The following is a 15,173-nucleotide window of genomic DNA, read 5'->3' on the forward strand; positions in this document are numbered from 1 at the left end:
CCAGAGCACCACGAGTGCTTGTAAAGTTGTGCCAGGGGTCCCGCAATGACCTCTGCCATTTTCCTTAGCACCCTGGGGTGGAGATTATCTGGACCTGATGATCCGAACACGTCCAGTCCCACCAGAAGTTCCCTGACTAGGTCCTCACTGACCCTAGGCCTGGCTATGCCTCCCCTAGGTCCGTCTGGAATCCCAGTGTGGGGGATGTCCTAGTCCCCGCTCAGAAAAATGGAGGCAAATAATTTGTTAAAGAGGTCAGCTTTGTTGTCTGGTGTGACCACCAGATTTCCAAGCGTGTCCTGCAGAGGCCCCATGTTACCCAGTGCCTTTTTTTTACTCCCTATGTATCTAAAAAAGGACTTCTTGTTATCTTTGATCCGGGTCGCTAGTCTCAGTTCTGTCTCCGCCTTAGCCTTCCTAACAGCCCCACTACAGTCTTGAGCAATGGAAGTATAATTCTCCTTGGTGATGGCCCCTCCCTTCCATTGGGTGTATGCCTCCTTTTTAGCTTTCAGATGTTCCTGAATGCCTTTGGTGAGCCATGGGGGCTTTTGAGCACTCTTACCTGCTTTGATTTGCGTTGGGACTGTCACCCTTTGGGCTCAGAGGATCATCTCCTTAAGGAACGACCACTTATCTTGGACTCCCAACTCCCCTCCCCTCCAGGACCTCAGTGCCTCCCTGCCTAATCTCCTTAACTCATTGAAATCAGCCCTCCTGAAGTCAAGGGCTGCTGCCTCGTTGCAGGCCTTTGACATCCTGCGCTGGATGGTGAATTCCAGTAGGCGATGATCGCTATCGCGCAGGTGGTCAAGAACCCGCAGTCCCTGTCACCTGTGGCCAGCACCAGGTCCAGCACAGCATTTCCCCTGGTGAGACTGTGCACCTCCTGAGTTAGGTGGAGGTCCTGTATCTCAGCTAGGAACCTGTGTGAGTGGTCAGACCTGGCTGACTGCTCCTCCCAGCAGATGTCCAGGTAGTTTAGGTTACCCATGATGACCACGTCCCTTTACTTAACTGCCTCCATGAGCTGACCTGAGACTTCCTGATCCAGTTCTTCCCCCTGGTTGGGTGGTTTGTAGTAGACCCCCACATTAAGTCCCTTTCCCCCTGACGCCCTTGTTTTCTAACCCAGAGCACTTCAGTCTGCCCCTCCTCTGACCTAGTGCTGTTTGTTGAGGACGTGTATTGCTCTTTGATGTAGAGCGCCACACCCCCACCTTTCCTCCCTGTTCTATCCCACCTGTACAGTCTATAGCCCTTGATGTTTATCACCCAATCATGCATTGAATCCCACGAAGTTTTGGTGAGCCCCACTATGTCCAGGTTTGTGTTAGCTAGCAGGACGGCAAGTTCCTCCTGCTTGTTCCCCATACTACAAGCGTTAGTGTAGAGGCATTTAAGGCCTCCTGAGGGTGTATGCACCCCCCACCCTCCCAAACCCAGGACTATCCAGACCCCTTTCTCTTACCTGGGTACTTTTTGTGCTCATTACTTGTCGTGGCTGGGAAGTGTCGTCATGTCCCCCTGTGGCCCCATCCCCCAGCGAAGCTAGTTTAAAGCACACCATATGAGATCAGCCAACCTGGAAGAAAAGACACGCTTGCCTTTAGGGAAGAAGTGAAGCCCATCCCACCTGAGCATGACCCCTGTGTGAAAATGCGGGTTGTTGTCAAGGAACCTGAGGCCTGCCTGGTAGCACCAACTCCGAAGCCACTGGTTGACTACTCCGATGCAGGCCTCATGGTGCTGTTCATATCTACTTACTGGGAGAATAGAGGAGAATACCATCTGCACCCCTGTCTCCTTAAGCTTGGCTCCCAGGGCCTCGTAGTCCTTCATGATGCTGTCTGGACTGCTCCCCACCACGTCATTTGTTCCCACATGGATTAGGACCATGGGGTACTGGTCTGACGGCTGAATGAGGTCTGGGATCATGCCTGAAACATTCTAAATCTGAGCCCCAGGCAGGCAGCAGACCTCACATGCCGTGGGGTCAGGGTAGGCAGATGGGACCCTCCATTCCCCTCAGGATGGAATCTCCGATGACATGGACTTGGCGTTTCTTTCTCATGGTGTTCCATCTATGTTTAGACTGTGCCGTGTGTAGAGTGCCACTGTCTCCCCCCCCGGAGGCATCTTCCTTGACCTTCCCCTCTAAGGCTGCTAAGCCCTCGAACCTGTTCCCCAATTGTACCTGGGTAGCCACCACCGTGCTAGCCCAAGCAGCCCTGGTTCTGGTGGTCACCTTCTTCCATTCCTCAGCTGTGTATCTCTCCCAGGAGGTTTGTCTGTTGAAGACTGATCCTGCAGAGAATGGAAATGTGTCAATTTCATCCTCTACAGCCCTGATCTCCTGTAGCCTGCTCACTTCAGCCTTGAGCTCCCTCACCTGCTCCTCCAGGGCCCAAAATCAGGCACAAGAGGGACAGGCAAGGGAGCCTCCAGACCCCTCTCCCACCCACAGCCTCTGGGTCCCAGCCAGGCAGCCCCCACAGGCAGGGGGGCAAGGGTATCCAAACCACCAGTATCTGGGGGAATGTTTGTTCATCAGAGCACCCCAAGGGATGATGAGGTCGAACGGTTATAAACTACTACAAGACCATTTCAGGCTGGACATAAGGAAGAATTTCTTTACTGTCTGAGCCCCCAAGGTCTGGAACAGCCTGTGATCAGAGGTGGTTCAAACACCTACACTGAACACCTTCAAGAGCAAATAGGATGCTTATCTTGCTGGGATCCTATGACCCCAGCTGAGTTCCTGCCCTTTGGGTGGGTGGCTGGACTCGATGATCTTCCAAGGTCCCTTCCAGCCCTAATGTCTATGAAATCTATGAAAGGGGTCACCAGCACCACCATGGGCTCTGTCTGGGTGGAGGCCTCAGAAGAGCCCAGGGTAGGTGACACCACTGGGGCAGGATCCCTAGAGGCCGCCCTCCACAGCCTTACTGCCAGGTCACGGTACCTAGTAGCCACTCCCCGTGTTCTTACTATGTCCGTGAAGCTGTGAGTCTTCTCTCTCTTGCTGCGCAGACTCCTTCCTGGCTCCTGCTGCAAGCCTGCCTTGCATGAACACCAGCACGTCCTTTCAGAGAGTGTCTGTCTGCACGCTCTGTTTGCATGCGCTGCCTGTGCGTGGCTTGGGAGTGCGGCTCCCTGCCGGCTCATTTAAGAGGGATCTGGGGCGCTCCCCTCTGGATCCTCTGCAGCTGTGCCAGCTCCCTTCACCCTCCTCACTTACCTTGTGGCATCAGCTGCCGCCTCTGCCACTGTTGCTGACGCCACCTCCACAGCCAGTAAGTGTGGGTAGGTGGGCACACGTGTGCTGGCTGCCCATGTGCGCCCCCTCAGCTCCCAAGCCTCGTTCTCCTGATGCATATACAGAATAATTTTCATTATTTTCAATGTAGTTATTTAGGCTAAATACAGACAGTCAAAAAGCCCGTGGCTGAATCAAATCAATGTTCACAGGTTATTTAATAGATTTCATAGACATTAGGGGCTGGAAGGGACCTTGTGAGATCATCGAGTCCAGCCCCCTTGCCAGAGGCAGGGAGTCTTCAGGGATCAGATGATCCCAGCAAGATAAACATCCAAATGACTTTTGAATGAGTCCAGTGTAGGTGCTTAAACCACCTCTGGGGGGAGTCTGTTCCAGACCTTGTACACTCAGACTGTAAAGAAGTTCTTCTTTATATCAAGTCTGAATCGGCCTTCTAGAATTTTGTGGCCATTGGACCTAGTTATCCCTTGGGGATCCCTGGTGAACAACTGTTCTCCCAGATCCTGATGTACCCCCCCTTCCTTATATACTTATAGGCAGCCACCAAGTCGCCCCTGAGCCTTCTCTTTGCCAGGCTGAAGAATCCCATGTTCCATAAGTATGATGCTGTTTTTTTCTCCCAAGGTGAAGTACCCTGCATTTCTCTATGTTGAATGCCATCAGATTTAGGTCTGCCTATTTTGAAAGTGTGTCCAGGTCAGCCTGTATCCCTGCCTGTTCTCTAGCATGACCTCCTTCCCCCATCATTTAGTGTTGTCCGTGAACTTTGCCAGTCTGCATCTGATTGAATGGAGGGCAGATGGAAAACTGATGCAAAGTAATCATTTAGGAGATTGGCCTTTTCAGACATCAGCTGCCCCATTTGATGTTGCATGGGGTGAATGTTGCTTTTGTTCTTCCTCCAACTTCCCACATATCTGAAGAATAACTTTTTGTTACCCTTGATTCCAGTGGCTAGCCTGAGTTTGGCTGCTGCCTTGGCTTTTCTGGACCGCTCCCTACAGGTACGGGCTAGTGCCGAGTAGTCCTCCTTGGTGATGATTCCAGTTTTCTATCTGGTGTAGGCTTCTCTTTTTTGTTTCAGGAGACCCACAAGTTCCCTGTTGAGCCAAAGGGGCTTCCCTGCCCTCTGACTGCGTTCCCTGTGGGATGGGATGGACTTTCCTTGTGCCTTGAAGATTGAGTTCTTTAGGAACAACTATTCATAGACTCCACTTCCTAGGGGGCCATGGTCCCTTAGTGCCTGACTGACCAGTCTCCTGAGTTTGTGTAAATCAGGCTTCCCAAAGTTGAGGATTTCTTTTTACTGAGGTATTTCCTCACCCCGCATTGGACAGAGAAAGCAATCAGATTATGGTCGTTGTCACCAAGCTTGGCCTCGATCCTCAGATCACTCCCCAGATCATCCCCTTTGGCCAGAACCAGATCCAGCAGTGCCTCTCCCCTAGTTGGCCTGTATACCTCTTGCATTAGCTACAGGTTATCAATGCAGGTGAGGAAGTTATGTGACGAGTCAGACCTGGCCATGTGCTCATCCCACAAGATGTCAGAGAGGTTGAAGTCTCCCATGACTATCATACATTAAGAATATGCAGGCTCGGCCAGTTCGAGATCCAGTTCTTCTTGGTTTGGAGGTCTGTAATAGACTCCTATGAGTATATCCTCTTCTCTATGTTCCCCCCATATTTTAACCCAGAGGGTCCCAAGATGCCCTCCATGGTTAATGCATTCATAGTTTCATAGTTTCATAGTTCGTAGGGTCAGAAGGGACCTGAGCAGATCATCAAGTCCGACCCCCTGCCTTGGGAGGAAAAAGTATTGGGGTCAAATGACCTCAGCAAGGTGTTCATCTAGCCTTCTCATCTAGTCTTCCCCAGGGTAGGAGCCAGCACCATTCCTCTTGGAAGTTGGTTCACAGAGGTAACTGTGTGTAAAGACATTGAAGGACAAGAATCTCACAAAGAATAGACATTTTGGCAAACACTTGCTTGACTATACCATAGCCATGATAACAGCCACTTTACTAGTGTATAATAAATCTATTACAGTAGGGGTCGATTCCTTTTGAACTCACTCAGCTTCTAAGGCAGAGGCCCGGTCTTGAACTCAAGAATCCCATCATCACTTTAAACAGGTCTTCATTTGCATTTGCTGTCCTCCTGACAAAATTTAAGAAAGCAAAGTAATTCCTCAATTTTTTTCAGCTCAGCAGGAATGGTTCTTGTATTCTGTATCCCTGGGCAGCACACTTCTGTATTTGTCTGTAGTTGGCTTTAAAACTTTGTGACTTAGTGCTGACAGTTGACTTTGGTTTTGTAGATAGATAAAGAAGTTACAAATGAGATTAGGGTTCTGTTAAAACGTAACTAGATTAAACAAAAGATTCTGAATCAGAGGATCAGTATATTCCTTGCTTTAAGGGGACACAGATAAACTATTCTCATAAATGTCTGGCTTACAGATATCTATGAAAGAAGATTCCATTTGTTTTGCAGACAGCCGTCTCCTTTCATAAATTATTAAGCAGATTTGGGATTTAGCGGTTTCCTCGGCTCTGTGAGACACACCAGGGTAAGTCTGCATATGTAAAAAATGTGATCATTCATGTTTATTGTGTGAACAAGTTAAAAGTATGATGGATAGTTATGGATGGAATTTTCAAAGGCACCTAAGGGCATTAGGCAACTAAGTACCATCCCTTAGGCTCATTTAAAAATCTCATCCAAGGCAGTCTATTGCAACTATTGATCCTTTACATATAACTGGACCAAACCTTAACATTTGGTAAAGAATCTGATGTCTGCATGGCATTCTCTACCCTAAGAGCTAAATCTGCAGGGTAAGTCAGTGATTCAGTCAAATAGAAGGTAGGGTAGATTGGTACCTTATAGACTAACCAAAGTATATAGCACCATTTCAAAGCAGTCATGGGGGACAAACTGGTCCTGGCTTACAGACAACACCCAAACCTCAAATGGCATCTCTCAAGCAACAGGCTTCTTAGCTCCCAGTCTCACCAAGGCACCAGGCCTTGCAATGGGCCCAGGTTTCTTCTGTGTCCCAACATCAGTACAGATCATGTCATCACTATAACATCCAAAATTTGTTTACTTGCACCTCTACCAGTGCAATTATCTACTTAGTGTGCCCCTCTTCTGTCTATGTTGGATAGACTGGGCAATCCCTACTTGTGAGAATGACTGAATACCTCTTTGATATGAGTTACAGGGAGACATGCAAACCTCTGGCAGAACCCTTTAACCTCCCTTGAAACTATATCACTGACCTGAGGGTCGCTGTTTTTAGACAGCAAACTTTTAAAAACCAATCTGAACAGGAAACTGTGGACCAAGAAGTCACTCACAGACTGGATAGTCAAGTATAGTTTAAATAGGGATTATGGATTCTTATCCTGTTACCTGAGTTAGTTTTGTGACCCATTTGTTCCTATGACTTTACTGGTGGTTTTCTCATCTCCTCCAGCTCTGTCTGTCTGTCTGTCTCATATTCTGATTTCTGTCTCCTTCTTATACTCTGCTTTTTGCCCACAGTATCTGATGAAGTAAGCTTCAGCCTATGACATCTTGTGGTAAATGTACCTAAATATCTACCTTATTTAGTCTATAAGATGAAAATCTATCCTGCCTTTTACGGTATATAGCACAGCCACCACAGTCACTTTCATTCAGAAAGGCTAGAGGAAGGAGAAGAAAAGGTAATGCCACTCTTTGAATAATAGTAGTGGTCAGATCACTTACCAAGCAATGCAAAACTTGGGTTTTAGGCCTTTCTCAGCCTTGGAGGATTTAAATAATTATTTTCTACTTCCTACAACAGGGCCCTAACCACCAGATTATATAATGGTCTCCACAGTGGACATTTATCATCTCTCCTATTTAAGAGGCACAGCCATTTTACAAATAAGAATACAAGAGTCATGGAGCCAGAGAAAGAAATAGAAATAGTTCAAGAATGAGCCTGACTCTGTACCATAGTGATTAGGTCCGTAATTACAATGGTAAGAACTGCTGTGATAGAAGTTACTATTTGAGAGAGACTCCCTAGTTTAGATGAGTTGGGAATTGGGACGTGGTCCCTCAGTTAGGTAGTAGCCACTTAGAGAGAGACAGAGGGTCTGTAGAATCTGGCCTACTGCATCATGGCTAAAGTGTGGTGCTTTGTTCTTTTCATTTATGTAGGCCTAGATTCTGGGTGCTTCTGGTTTTTATCCAGTAAGTGTTTAATGTGAAATGCACAAATTGTTTGCGGAGCAATGACCAGAACCTTCTGATTCCCCTTTTTGGTGACTGCTGTAACCGCTATACCACTAGCTCCCTTTATTTATTGTCCTCCTAGCCCCATGAATCCTGTATCCCTGATACCCAGGGAGCATAAAGCAACTACAGAGAACACTTGGTTCTTGGACAGCTGACCTGTCTGTTGCACCCTCCAACCATGTTCCTGTTGATAGTGGGAAGATGGCTGATCACAGAGCCTCCTTTAGGGATATTTAGCCTACAGTTTGGGAGAAGTATAAACTCACTTCATAAAGACTCATGTGCCCAATTCTCTGAATGGGAAGAGAGCTGAGAAGTTGATAGCAGGAGTAGATCTCTTAACTTGTTCTACATCTCCATATGTATGTATGCATGCATGTATACAAATTGCAGGCATGTATAAAGACAAGGGAGTGTGGTTAGCTGTTATTAAAAGTAAAGATTAAATGCAAAAAACTTCTTTTTTAACTAGTCCCTGATGTGACCCAGGGGCAGCTGACATATTTAATGAATTCTGAGCACGTATTTGCCTGTGAGTAGAATACAATGAATAATACATTTTTTTTTTACTGCAGCTGGACACCTTCCAACTATGGACAAGACTATTTTAATATTCTTCATTCTGCTGAGCACTGCAACTGAAAGCAGCCTGGGATGTAATTGTGAGCAATATGCATGGAGTTCTTGGTCCAGGTGTTCAAAAACATGCAATTATGGAATCCAGAGTAGAGACAGGTTGGCGTAGATTACTGCGTTGCTTTAATGTATTGATTTTTTAGAGGTCTGTTTTGTTTCAAGTTTTCAGTCAGGAAGAGAATCACTCTGCTATTGGAAGACTTATAAACACCTAAGAGTTTACAGTAAAAAACAGGTGCAAAAATTCTTATTTTGCCTTTGGAAATAGCTGCTTCCACTGCTTGCTAGGTCACGTGAATGATTCACTAATTACTATATTTATATGACAATTGAATTTTAAAATCTTCTGTGAAGCATACAAAACATTGCAATTATTCAATATTAAGAATTAAAGTGGGACAAAAGTATGTGCATAAGCCGACTTACTAACCTTTCCTGTACATGGGAACATGATTTTAAACATGTTTCTTAAGATCTACAAGAATTTTTGTTTCATGATCTGTTTCTCTCTGCCTTTTTCTCTCTCTCATTCTTTCCTGATTGTAAACTGCTGAAAACTAAAACTGATTTTCAAATCATGTGTCTTTTTACTTTTGGCTCCCCCTGTAAGTGTAGCAGAAATGCTGTAATTGCACCATACCTCACTAATGGTAATCTTATTTTTCAGGCAAATAATATATGATACTTATTATATAAAAAATTCTTGTGACAAGCTTTGCACACTCTCAGAATCCCGGGCATGCAATGAACAGGCATGTCCTATCAACTGCCAGCTTGGAGATTTGGGTCCCTGGTCAGAATGTGATCCATGTGTTAAAAAACAAGTAGGTAGAAAATAAAACTGGTTTGATGGGAGTGGGAAAACAGATGTTATGATCCAGGTCATGAGAGGTGGTGTTAATTGCAGTGCAATAAACCAGCTACTGGCCTGCAGGGCATATGGGGGGCCAGCATATGGTCTGCAGGTCCCTGCAGCTGCCTCTCACATTGCTGTGCTGTCAGAGAACCTGGGAGAAGGCTGCACACCCTTCTCCTTGCAGGGGAAAGGAGAGAAATCCTGGGGGAGGATGGCGGTGGGGGCTATGTTGTCATTAGTGCAGACCTCATGACAGGGCTGTATGTACCACCAGTGCTGCCCATGCAGCAGGACTCGGGGGGTCCTGGGTGGCCACATGATGCTGCCTGAACAGCTGCGGGGGTGGAATCCCACAGCACATAGCTCACATGACGTACCACTCAGGGACCACATGCCGATGCTGCATGAGGCCCCCAGCCCCACTGAAGCTGGACAACTCTGCAATAAACCATTCCTTCATTTGTACGTAGTCAGCAAGAACTGGCTGAAAACCACAAAGAATCAAAGAAAGTTAGAGATGGTTTTCTTAACGAGGGCCTTGTTACATGTTAATTTTAGGTGGCTTCTGGAGCTCTTAACCCCTGGACTGGCTACATGTTAGCCTCCTTTAAGTGTCTTAAAGCACTCCTTATTCAGCTTAATGTTATGCCACTCCAGAGCAGGTTTATCTCTAATCTGCCTAATTTTGCTCCTGTTCCATTAACTTGTGGCCACTCTCCACAGCTTTTCTATCCATGCTGAAGTCCTTCAGCATCCCAGGAAGCAATGGGTGAGTAGAGATGCCAGGGCACAGCAGGGCCAGGCACAGTGCCTCACTCCCTAGGGCAGTGTGGCAGAGCAAACACCACAGCCCTGGAGTGCCTCACACCACAACTCATACAAGCAAGCCAGTCCAAACAGAAGGGGGAGAAGAGGGAGAAGGGGGAGGGAGGGGACCACCTCCCCATCACTGCTCAAACCAGGGGGCACTGCAGCTGCCAAGTACCCCAGAACTGCAGCACTTGCTCTGCCCAGTGGGCACAGCAAGTCTGTTTTTTCCCTAGCTCCTGCTCACCAAGCCTCTAGTGGTAAGTCACAGCTGTGTAGGGGAGAAGCAGGCAGAGCAAGTTTTTCACCTCACTGTGTGACTGCTCCATGAAGCCAAACAATACTAAGCCAGTTGATATATGTTTAGCTTACAGCATAAAGTCTGATAAGGCCCTTAATGTTGTAGTCAAGATTCATCATGTCAGTGAAATGTTCCTCAAGAAAGTCAACAGTCTGAAAATTCCAACCCGTTCTGGAGTGCCGCTTTTTCCTACAGTGCTCAAATCAAAAACCTGCAGCACCAAGCATCTAGTTCAGTGACCACTTAAATTATTTTCTTCTATTTAACTGAAGTTAGCGTATCACTATCATTTGAAATGGAGCAGAGTAATGAGGATAATCAATTTTAATACAGCCACATGTAAAGTTATGCATCTAGGAACAAGTAGTAACTGAGGCGTACAGAATGGGAGAACGTATTCTGGAAATTAGTGACTGAATGGCATAGAAGGCATATAGGGGATAAGTAACTGAACATGAGGTCCCTGCATGAGAGTGAGACAAAATCAGTTAATGTGATACTTGAATGTGTAAATGGGGGAAAGGTAAGTAGGCTAAGGGAAGTGATACTACCTCTATACATAGCAAGGATGAGATCAGTATTAGAAATGCTCTATACAATTCTTGTCGTCTTTTCCTCATTTTAAAAACAGTATTTGAAATTGAAGAAAGGGAAGAAAAGAACCAACAAAAATGATTTAGGCTTTGTACAGGATGCCCAATCTGGTAACCTTACCAGAAAGAATATTGAGAGATGACTTGTGTAAGTCCCTCCACTGGGTAACCTAGCACAGACAGTTATAACAAGAACAAACAGTGGAAAGTTGAAAAAATACCAATTCAAATTAGCCAAACAAAGTATGGTCTTAATATATGGCTTATATTTAATGTCTCATGATACACAGGAGATCATCCTTAGATAATCTAATGATCTTGCCTTAAACTCTATGGGTGCATCCAGACGAGCGTGGATGCGCAGACATTCCCTGCCTCATGCTGCTAATTTGCAGGGGAGGGGGAGGGGCATGGGGGCAGGACTGACATTAGGAAATCCTGGTGTCAAAAAAACCCAGACCTTATAAAGTAGGGTGGCATGTGCCACCAGAAAACAGCCTGGCCAACCAGAGCTATGCCCCAGCTGCCAGACAGGCTCCATGCTGCTGGATTACCATGGTTGCATCCCCTGGAGGCCCCCAGGACCCCAGGTAAGGCTGGGGCCAGCCTCCCCTCCCCTACCCCACCCAGGGCAACGTGCCATACACCAGAGCACATGTCCACAGGCATTTCCCAGAGACAAGCAGCAGTGGCACATATTGAGCAATAGAACAAATACCTTCCCTGGGTGATTCTGAAGATTGTATTCTGATGAAGGGAGGCATGGTGTTATGCACCAGAGCAACATATGACATTAGTGCTACTATTAGGTAAAAATGACCAGGCTTATTGCATATTTATGAAAATGTAAGTTGTAAAAGGAACTATTTGGCCATATTGATATGTAATTGCTATAAAAATAATGTTGAACAAGAATAAATCATTCAAATAGTTATATTTAAATAGGAAATGGTTAAGATTATACTGCCTTCTAGCATAGATTTTAGAGGACAAATAATGGGAACTCTAAACTGTGGCTGATAAAGGTCCATCAGAATTACTGTGTCAGAATTTAGTATTGAATGCAGCCAATTTGCTATAGCAGCTGTCTATTCTTATGAGATCTCCCTCCTAATTTTGCAGTTTAATGAGCATAATTTTGGGGAAATCATATGACTATGGTGGGGGGAGTGGTCTCATCCACACCAACTAAAACTTCCAGCCTTTTAGAAGTGCATTGCTCAGTGGGATCTAAGGAAAAAGCTATATAAGAGCTATGTAGTTTTATTATCTCTTATTTCTAATATATATTGAACAGTTTATGTGGACTAAACAGGAAACTATCAAGAACAAAGAACAATCTTGGGTTTTCTCCTCTGCTTCCTTTCAGTTTCGGAGCAGGTCTCTGCTACGCCCATCTCAGTTTGGGGGACAGCCCTGTTCTGAGCAGTTGGTGGATTCCCGAAGATGCTTCCCAACGAAACTTTGTAACATTGAAGAAGTTGATTGCAGGAACAAATTCCAATGTGAAAATGGTAATCCTGATATTCAATCTACAACCTCTAATTTGAATTACTGTAAAAATTCAAACCATTTTGTAATGCCCCATAAAAAAAATGCCAGGACCTAATTTGGCCCATGTCATAAGCAAAACCAACTCCTATCATCGCAGTCTTATCTAATTTATTTTAATTAAGTCTGTCTGGCAGTCCTCCATAAAAACTTCAGTGGATGTTATGCATACTTACTCTGGGACAAAACTTGAACAACAAATTCTTAAAAAAACTACCTATTATTAAACACATAGCTTACAATTTTTTTTTAATACAAAGAGGGTTGTGCAGAAGAAGCATCCTCTTTTGCAATTTACTTGATCACTCTACCTGATACATTTACTCACCATTCAAGACAAGAAGGTATAAACACTAGGTGGTGACATCACTACAGACTGAGGCGTGGAAGAAGTCTGGTGTTAAAAGAGAAACAGTTCTTGATAAATTAACCCACCTTTAAATCACAGCAACTGAGAAATGTGATGTTTAATGAAGATCTTCGTAACATCTTAATGACGATTCTTGTAGATTCAACACTATGGTCTGGATTTTTCACTCCTATATTAAAAGCTGTAGGAGAGGATGGGTCTTATTTAGAAATAACCTAATTCTAGCCCACTCACACATTCCCTTAGTCTGAGGCTATGAGCACATATACCATTTCTTCCAGGGAAAGCTTTTTGTCCCAGGAACCTACAGATATACACGTCCATTGTCTCACTTCAAATATTTGTTCGGTATGTGGGATGAAATGTGTTAATTCTTTTTTCCCTGGTACATTGTGGTGTGCCTATAGACTTGTCACGTTTCAGGCACTATCACGTCAGGCTGTGTACTCTCACAGGCCACCTATTGGCAGACGAGCACCAATGTAGCTTGGAAGAGCTATGCGTGTAAATGCCAGTGCTGCTTGTATTTTGATGCAGGTCAAAACCTGTGACTTTCAGGACTACCTCAATTGAGATATCTTTGCAGCCTGAGATAATTTCCAAATGAAGCTATAAAAAACAAAAAACCCAGCCAGAGCAGGCACAGATTTCTGTACTATTGTAGTGTCTTTAAAATCAGAAAGAGCAGATCTCCTCAGAAGAGACAACACAACAATGTGGATATTTAGACCAAGTCACTTGGAAGATATAATGATCTAAAAGGAGGGAAAAAAGCCGGGGGGAAACATGGGCAACTGGTGCCTCCTGAGTCTAGGGGGGGTACCAGTGAGACACAAAAGGATGGGGGGTCCCCCAGTGGCCAGCTGGCGACTGGGGGGGGGAGTCCCCCTGTGGCCTGTCGCCAAGGATGTTGGCAGCATGGCGGCAGCGGAAGTGACAGCATTTCCACTACCAACACTTGTGCCACCAATGTGCTGCCAGCGGAGCCAATTTTTTGAGGGGTGCACTACCGCTCTCTATGCCCCCCTACTAGCCAGAGCACTTGCTCAGGGAGGGCACCAGTGCTCTTATGGGGGGCTTGTGTCCCCCCACCATGCCTTCCCTATACGTGGGTGAAATTTCTCTAAAGTGAATGCCAAGAAGATCCCACACCCAAAATTCTCAGCTATACATAGACCATGCATAGAGCTCTGGGGAGGGCTGTGTAGGCAGTCTTTGCATTCCCCTATTACCATGACCCTGCTGTGTAGCCAGCAAGTGCCTGGTCTACTTAAAATCATACTATCCACTAGTGGTCCCCAGAGGACAATACAGCAGGCAGAGAAATCTTTAGGACAATAAGACATCCAGATGTACCTGTTCCCTGAAAATACCTTCGATCTGATTAAACAACCGCTCTGTGTGAGGGATTTCTATAGAACTGGCTGTAGGATCAGTCCCTAGGAGTTTTACCCATCTTCACATTTTCCCCCATATTATTGACCAGAATTGCAGTTTTTTTACCTCTGAAGGGAAATCCTTGTACATATACTGTTTCTCTGAAACAGGTCGCTGCATTGCCAACAAGTTGGAATGCAATGGAGAAAATGACTGTGGGGACAACTCTGATGAAAGGAACTGTAGACAGAAAAAGTCTGTGTGCAACAAGATGTATGGCAGCATCCCTGGTGTGCAGTTAATGGGCCAGGGGTAAGTTGTTCCTGCTCACCTTTTCATGGGGACAGTCTTGTTATTGCATTCAATTCTGCAGACAATGAAAGATGGATGAATTTATTGCTTCCCATTGCACCAAGGGCAAAGCTATATCTTCAGAAACGTTTGTTAAGAGATGAGCTTTTATGGAATCATGCAAAGATGTCAATCACAAAAGCAGGAAGAGATTTTAAAAATGTAAATTATTTTGATATCTTTATATAATGTCCATAAATCACATAAATATATAAATCACCCAAAAATATAATAAATACTGGTTTTAATATTATACTCATAACTATAAAAGATGCTGAAAAATAATCCATTTTTATTGTCATTATAAAGGATCCAGGTTTTCCATTTCCCACAGAAAAACAGGAAAAACCTACAGATTTTCCCTTTTAAAAGAGAGAAAAAAGAAGATTTTTCATTTTAACAGAGATACCCATGGATTTTCCACTTTTGCAAAGTGCTGTCTGCAGGCTGGCAGAGTTCCAGCCTGCAAGAGCTTCTTACAAAAAGGGCAGCAAACCCTAAGCCCTGTCCAAAGTGGGTGGGTGAGGGGGAAGTGGTGGGGCCTGAGATTCAGTCATGGAGGGTTTGGCTCAGGATTGCTTTCCTTCCTGGAGCCTTTGAGGCAAGTGGGGCTTGCAGGGGGCTGGGGGCCAGCTGGAGCCCCATGCCCCAGGAGGACTGGGGGGACTGCAGGTCAGGGATCAGGGGCATAAGCGGGGCTGGGGGGGCAGCCCTATGGGGTGGATGACTGCCAGGGCTGGGTCAGGGGGGTTGGGGGCTGTGAGAAGAACC

General features: G+C 45.5%; 1 protein-coding gene across 2 annotated transcripts in view; it reads left to right on the top strand.

Moving 5' to 3' along the window:
• Window positions 1–5,694: 5,694 nt before the first annotated feature.
• LOC109297863 (complement component C6-like) overlaps window positions 5,695–15,173 on the top strand; it is a 54,119-nt gene continuing 44,640 nt past the window's right edge. Inside the window, exons 1-5 of one of the 2 annotated variants that reach the window (XM_019517918.1) lie at window positions 5,695–5,854; window positions 8,136–8,295; window positions 8,864–9,020; window positions 12,123–12,267; window positions 14,222–14,363. In XM_019517918.1, coding sequence (XP_019373463.1) covers window positions 8,153–8,295; window positions 8,864–9,020; window positions 12,123–12,267; window positions 14,222–14,363 — 587 coding nt within the window. In that variant the 5' untranslated portion in view covers window positions 5,695–5,854; window positions 8,136–8,152. Of the gene's footprint in view, window positions 5,855–8,135; window positions 8,296–8,863; window positions 9,021–10,849; window positions 10,902–12,122; window positions 12,268–14,221; window positions 14,364–15,173 lie in introns of those variants that run through there. The other variant, XM_019517919.1, reaches the window with a different exon arrangement.

This window comes from Gavialis gangeticus, unplaced genomic scaffold (genome assembly GCF_001723915.1).
Source record: "Gavialis gangeticus isolate Ggan-Ray unplaced genomic scaffold, GavGan_comp1, whole genome shotgun sequence".
Classification (NCBI taxonomy): Eukaryota; Metazoa; Chordata; order Crocodylia; family Gavialidae; genus Gavialis; species Gavialis gangeticus.